Below are 6190 nucleotides of genomic sequence, written 5' to 3' on the forward strand. Positions count from 1 at the left end.
CCACCACGGAGCCCAGCTGGGAGCTGGCTGGAAAAGCATGCAGCCACCTGGGCTGCTCCCCTGGCAGCAGCACGGGCTGAAGTGACAGCCAGAAGCTCCGTCTGTGACAGGAATTGGGAAAGGACCTGGCTGGAAAATCCAGGGGCAGCTTTGCAGCCAGGCAGCAGAGAGCACATGAACAGAGCCCCTGGGGGGCAACATCCCTGTCATTCTTGTGCCAAGATTGAGGCAGGAACAGGCGAGAGGCAGGATGGTAGAAAAGGCAAAGAAGGTTTTATTCAAAAAAACCGCGCGGTTTTTATAGAGCGGCACAATAGATTCTGTCTGTGGAAGTGTCAGGGGGGTAGGATGGTGGGGACAGATGGAGATGAGAGATCTCTGCAGCCAGGGTGTGGAATTTGGGGTTTATTGCAAAGGGCCTGGGTGCAGGGCCCTGCTGGGAGCTGCCAAACACAGCTCAGAGCAGGCTGAGAGAAGAGAGGGGGAGAGAGGGTGAGAGAGTAAAAGGGTAAGAGAGCAAGGTTTCTGTTACAATACAATAAATCTTCTTCTGTGCTGAATATTCCAATTCTCACTAACCAATCTAGTACAAGATACAAATCCTATAGCATTTACATCCAGCCTATAAGAATCATTACATTACCATGCTGTGTTACATTTTAAACCCTACAAACTCCTCTTTGGGCCCTTCTGCCAAGCTGTAGGGTCTGCTCTGACCCTTGGGCCTGTCTGCAAGCAGAGGGTGTTGTTCCATCAAAAGGGGATCACCTTCAGCCGGCCACACCATTGTTTTCCAGTTGTTCAGTAACTGAGGGATCTCAAAGCTTGCTTTCATTTCAATCTCACTTATAGTTTCCATATTCTCAAAATCTTTTGCCAGACAATCATATTTATAATCGTCCTGTTTCATCTTCCCCAACACTATTCTATTGGCTAAGTAACAGAAACATCTTTCTCACGCACTGCCCTTCAGAGGAACAGAAAAATAAAGTAGAAAAACACGACCTGCAAATTGTTTATACTCAACAAGTTATCACATCTTTCCAGCTCCCTAAAACTCCTCACAAGCCGCTGTGAGAAGCGCTTGCTGTTTCTCTCTCTCTGTCCCATGGCATCCACACATCCCCAGCTCAGGGCTGAGGGGGACAGTGGGGTGTCAGTCCTGGCCCAAGTGTGCAGGTTTTGTTTCCAGCCCCGTTTCTGTATGGCAGATTACCTTTGTCAAGTGGGCAGTTTGCCTTATCTCTCTCTTTGAGTGACCACATTCACACCTCCCTGGGAGGGGACATTGCTGATAACAGCTATTGAATGTCCCTGCATGGCTGATAAGAACTGTAACATCCCATTGGGAGATGTGAGCCCAGGGGGAGGAGCCAAGCATTGCTGCCCAGATATAATCCAGAGGTTCTGGGACACCAGCACGGCTTTCTGCACTGGATTCCCCAGAGGAACAGCAGCTGCCTCTCCTTCCACTGGATCTTCAGAGGCAGAATACATCCTTCTCTACAGGATCCCTGCTCCAGCAGAACCACCCCTGACACTGCAGGAGGGCTGAGCCACAATTCCAATGGGACTGCTGCCAACACCCTGACCCACAGGGTGTCAGGTTGGGTTCTGACTCTGTCAGTGTTGTTCTAGTGCACTGCATTGTTTATTTTATCCTTTTTTTTTTTTTTTTTTTCCCTATTAAAGAACTGTTATTTCCTGCTCCCATATTTTTGCCGGAGAGCCCCTTAATTTAAAATTTATAGCAATTCAGAGGGCTGGGGAGGGTTTACATTCTCCATTTCAGGGGAGGCTCCTGCCTTCCTTAGCAGATTCCTGTCTTTCCAAACCAAGACAATCTCCCAATCTTCGGTAACTCCAGGATCTTTTTTTGCTGAAGTCTCCAGTGCTCAGCTGCCATCAGATGTGCAAAGGGAGGAGGAATGACACCACAGCAGACTGCAGGGACACACATGTCTCCCCAAGTGCTGCCACAAAGGCCAATATTCCCATTCCAGGCCTCGGGGATGAACCTGGACCTGCCATGCTTCCAGTCTGCTGGGGTAACTCTGCCATTTGCTGGTTGTCACTGTCATTGATTACATCTCCTAAAACCCCTCAGTAACTGTGAGCAAGGGTGGAGGAGGAAAGGGACCATCTGATGTCACAGACATTTTTATAAAAATCCTTTCCTTGGGATTTTTCCTCCTGAGAAGCTGAGAGGCCTCAAGAACAAAATGTAAACAATGGTTATCTGCTGCTGTGGGATGCAACAGGTGCATCTGGGATTGGCCCATGTTGGATGTTTGTAATTAATGGCCAATCAAAGCCCAGCTGGCTCAGACAGAGAGTGGAACCACAAACCTTTGTTATCATTCTTTGCTATTCTATTCTTAGCTAGCCTTCTGATGAAATCCTTTCTTCTATTCTTTTAGTTTAATTTTAATGTAATATATATAATAAAATAATAAATCAGCCTTCTGAAACATGGAGTCAGATCCTCATCTCTTCCCTCAACCAAAAACCCCTGTGAACACCATCACAATCTGGGTTTGGGTTTCTCCTTCAAAACTACCACCCTGTTTTCTTTCCCTTGGTTTTCTCCTTACCCATACCCATCTGTGAGGACACCCTGCTCAGAGATCACAGCACCACAGCCTGGGAGCTAAACTTTATTGTGAACAACAACAAGTGATGCCAAAGTCAAGCTTTGAGGTTTCTGCTCAATCCTGGTGCTCCTCAGCTGACCTGGTACCGCTTCATCAGCTCCACCACTGTCCTCTCCTCCTCAGTTTCCTTTTCCAGGTGGTTCTCTATGGGATGGGCTTCCCCCTGGCCAGCAGCCTGCCCATCCCTGCTCTGCAGCTTCCTGAACAAATCCTGGCTGCTCTCCTTCTCTGCATGGCTCAGCAGAGCCACGTTGAGCCCGAAGCGCCCGGTGCCCGCCAGGCTCTGCAGGATCTGAAGGATGGCAGCTCTGTCCCCAGGATGGATGTTCTCTGCCAGCACTGTCAGGAACTCCCCCAGGAGGCCAAAGCCCACATCAGCCTGGAAAATCCTGCCCAAGGCCTCCCCTCCAAGCTCCAGCAAAAACTGGTATTTGTCTGTCCCACTTTTCAGGCATCGGCGCCAATCGCGGTGAAATTCCGCAGCGGTGCCGGGCAGCTGGATCAGCTCCTGGAGGAGAAAGGGACACTCAGCTCCTTCTGTTTGGTTTGAAGACTTTGATTCCCTCACCCCAATCAGCCCATGGATAGCTGGGATGATTTTACTGGGGGATTTGGCAAAATCCAGGGAGAAAAGGGGAAGACAATGAAATGCCAGGTGCCTTTAACCCTGAGAAACCTGGGGGAAATTCAGGGGGAAAAGGGGAACACAAGGAAAAGCCAGGTGCATTTAACCCTGAGAAACCAGGAAAATCCAGGGTGGGGAAAGGGAATGTCAGGTGCCTTTACCTGAGAAACCAAGGAATTTCAGGGGGAAAAGGGAATGCCAGGTGCCTTTAACCCTGAGAAACAGGAGGAAAAGGAAAGACAAGGAAATGTCAGGTGTCTTTAACTCTGAGAAACCAGGAAAATCCAGGGGGAAAAGGAAAAGCCAGGGGCATTTAACCCTGAGAAATCAGGGGGGAAATTCAGAGGGAAAAGGGGAACACAAGGAAATGCCAAGTGCCTTTAGCCCTGAGAAACCTGGGAATTCCAGGGGGAAAAGGGAATGTCAGGTGCCTTTAACCCTGAGAAACAGGAGGAAAAGGAAAGACAAGGAAATGTCAGGTGTCTTTAACTCTGAGAAACCAGGAAAACCCAGGGGGGAAAGGAAATGCCAGGTTACTGTAACCCTGAGAAACCAGGGGAAAATTCAGGGGGTAAAGGGGAATACAAGGGAATGCCAGGTGCCTTTAACCCTGAGAAACCAGGGGGAAAATTCAGAGGGAAAAGGAGCTGCCTTTTTGGCATTTCACAAGGAAATGAAAAGTGCCTTTAGCCCTGAAAAAACAGGAAAATCCAGCGGGAAAGGGGAATGCTAGGTGCCTTTAACCCTGAGAAACCAGGGGGAAAAAGGGGAAGACAAGGAAATGCCAGGAGCCTTTAATCCTGAGAAACCAGGAAAATCCAGAGGGAAATGGGAATGCCAGGTGCCTTTAACCCTGAGAAACCAGAGGGAAAGGGGGAAGACAAGGAAATGTCAGGCGCTTTTAACTCTGAGAAACCAGGAAAATTCAGGGGGAAAAGGAAATGCCTGGTGCCTCTAACCTTGAGAAACCAGGAAAATCCAGGGGGGAAAGGGGAATACAAGGAAATGCCAGGTGCTTTTAACCCTGAGAAACCAGGGGGGGAAAGGGAATGCCAGGTGCCTTTAACTCTGAGAAATCAGGAGGAAAAGGGAAGACAAGGAAAAGCCAAGTGCATTTAATCCTGAGAAACCAGGAAAATCCAGGGGGAAAGGGAAGTGTGGATGAGCTGTGACACCCAGTGTGAACACAGATGGCTGTGGAGTGACCCCAGCCCCAACCAGGAGAGTTGCAAAAGATCCAATAAACAGAGCTCAGTGAAACCCCAGCAGCATAAAAAACCCTTGAGATTGTTTGTAAGGCAATCCATGAAATTTCCTTATCATGGGAAACACCCAATGACCAGGACACCCCAGCAGGGACAGGACTACTGAGGTGACTCCAGCCATGAATGGAGGGACAGAAAATGTCCTGTCCCTGTCCCCAACACTGAGGGACCCAGTGAGCTCATCAGGATTGGGCAGGATTGATTAACTCAGCCTATTAAACTGTTAAATAAATTCCCTGTGCTCAGGGAATCTCTGCAGCCTGATCCAAACCCTGATATTTCAAGGGCCAGGAGGGTTGGCTCACACCCAGAGTGAATCCTGAGTAAATCTCTCATCCCAATTAACACCCAGGTGATTCCTGAGGAATTCCCAGCTGCTGGGGCCTCTCCCTCACCTGTGGGATGTCCACAGCGTGGGCAGGTGCTGTCTGAGCTGGGGCTGCACAGGGATTCCACAGCACATTCCTCCTCTGTCCCAGCCCGTCCTTCTTCTCCAGAGGCTTCAGGTGAGAAGCCAGCACAATCTCCCTGAAGGGAACGGGCACAGGAGGGACACTTTGAGGCTCCAGGCTGCTGCTCTAATTTCTGATTTTGGGCTGTGTGAGCACCCAGAGGGGCTGGACAGGCTGGAGGAGAAGGCCCTGACCTGAAATCCCTCTGGAATCCCATCAAGATATTTGGGGAGAAGCCACTTGAAGGTGTTTTCCTGCCCCTCAGGGATCAGTGGCAAGGGGGAATGAGACAGATGTGACCCCATGAATGGAATTTGAACAGGTCCCAGAATGTGGCAAAGCCCTGGATCTACCCGGATGTCAAAGCACAGGGAGCCCTCAGATGGAGCCCTGGAGAATCCTGGAGTTTGGAGGGCACTGGGAATGCCCCTGTGGAGCAGCTCTGCCATCCCAGCCTGCCCACACCCCCTGGGCACAGCAGGGACAGGCTGGGAAGGACACAGGGACACAGGGACACAGGGGACAGCCACCCTCTGCTCTGCACTCCCAGCATGGCCTGGGCGCGAAACGGGGGCTGGGGTGGGAATGGGAAGAGGTGACAGTGTCCCGGGGAGGTGACAGAGCCCTGGGGAGGTGACAGAGCCCTGGGGAGAGGACAGTGCCACTCCATTGCTGGCCACAGCCAGGCCACCCCAGGAGCAGGGACACATCTCAGCCCACACGGGGCCACCTGAGGAGTTTTGGGACAAATCTCAGCGGGCTCTGCCCTCGGGGCTGTTCCGGGCCCCGGAGCCCCCTCGGGCCGCTCCCCGGGCCCCGGACCTGAACTGGCCGTAGTCGGGCACGCCCTGGCGCAGCGCCCGCAGCTTGGCCTCGCCCTCCCGCTGCCGCCGCTCGTCCTCGGCCAGCGCCGCCCGCAGCTCCCGCTCCAGCACCGGGAACGCCCCGGCCGGATCCATGCCCGGCTCCATGCCCGGTTCCGTGCCCGGACAGCCCTGTCTGAGGTGGCTTCCAGGACAGATTTCTGTCACAACGGCGCTGCCAGGCGGGCCCGATATTATCGTGACGGTCCCGCCTTGTGCCCCGCACTGTGACGGCGCAAGGCCGCGCACGTGGGTGGCAATTGGGAACCTCTCCCCTGTCCGAACCCCCCGGACACACCGCCGCGCTCTCTATCGCGATAGTCCCGCCCGG

The 6190-nt window shown here is 52.2% G+C and overlaps 1 protein-coding gene across 1 annotated transcript; it reads right to left on the minus strand.

The window, feature by feature from the left end:
• Window positions 1-2724: 2724 nt before the first annotated feature.
• On the minus strand, window positions 2725-6111 carry CCDC103 (coiled-coil domain containing 103). The gene is made up of 3 exons (XM_058820734.1): window positions 5819-6111; window positions 4940-5072; window positions 2725-3162 (listed from the first exon to the last, which is right to left on the minus strand). Exons 1-3 carry the CDS (start codon window positions 5965-5967, stop codon window positions 2725-2727), a joined length of 720 nt encoding a protein of 239 aa, XP_058676717.1. The 5' UTR covers window positions 5968-6111.
• Between the last annotated feature and the right edge of the window lie 79 nt (window positions 6112-6190).

Source organism: Ammospiza caudacuta, chromosome 27 (genome assembly GCF_027887145.1).
Source record: "Ammospiza caudacuta isolate bAmmCau1 chromosome 27, bAmmCau1.pri, whole genome shotgun sequence".
Taxonomy (NCBI): domain Eukaryota; kingdom Metazoa; phylum Chordata; class Aves; order Passeriformes; family Passerellidae; genus Ammospiza; species Ammospiza caudacuta.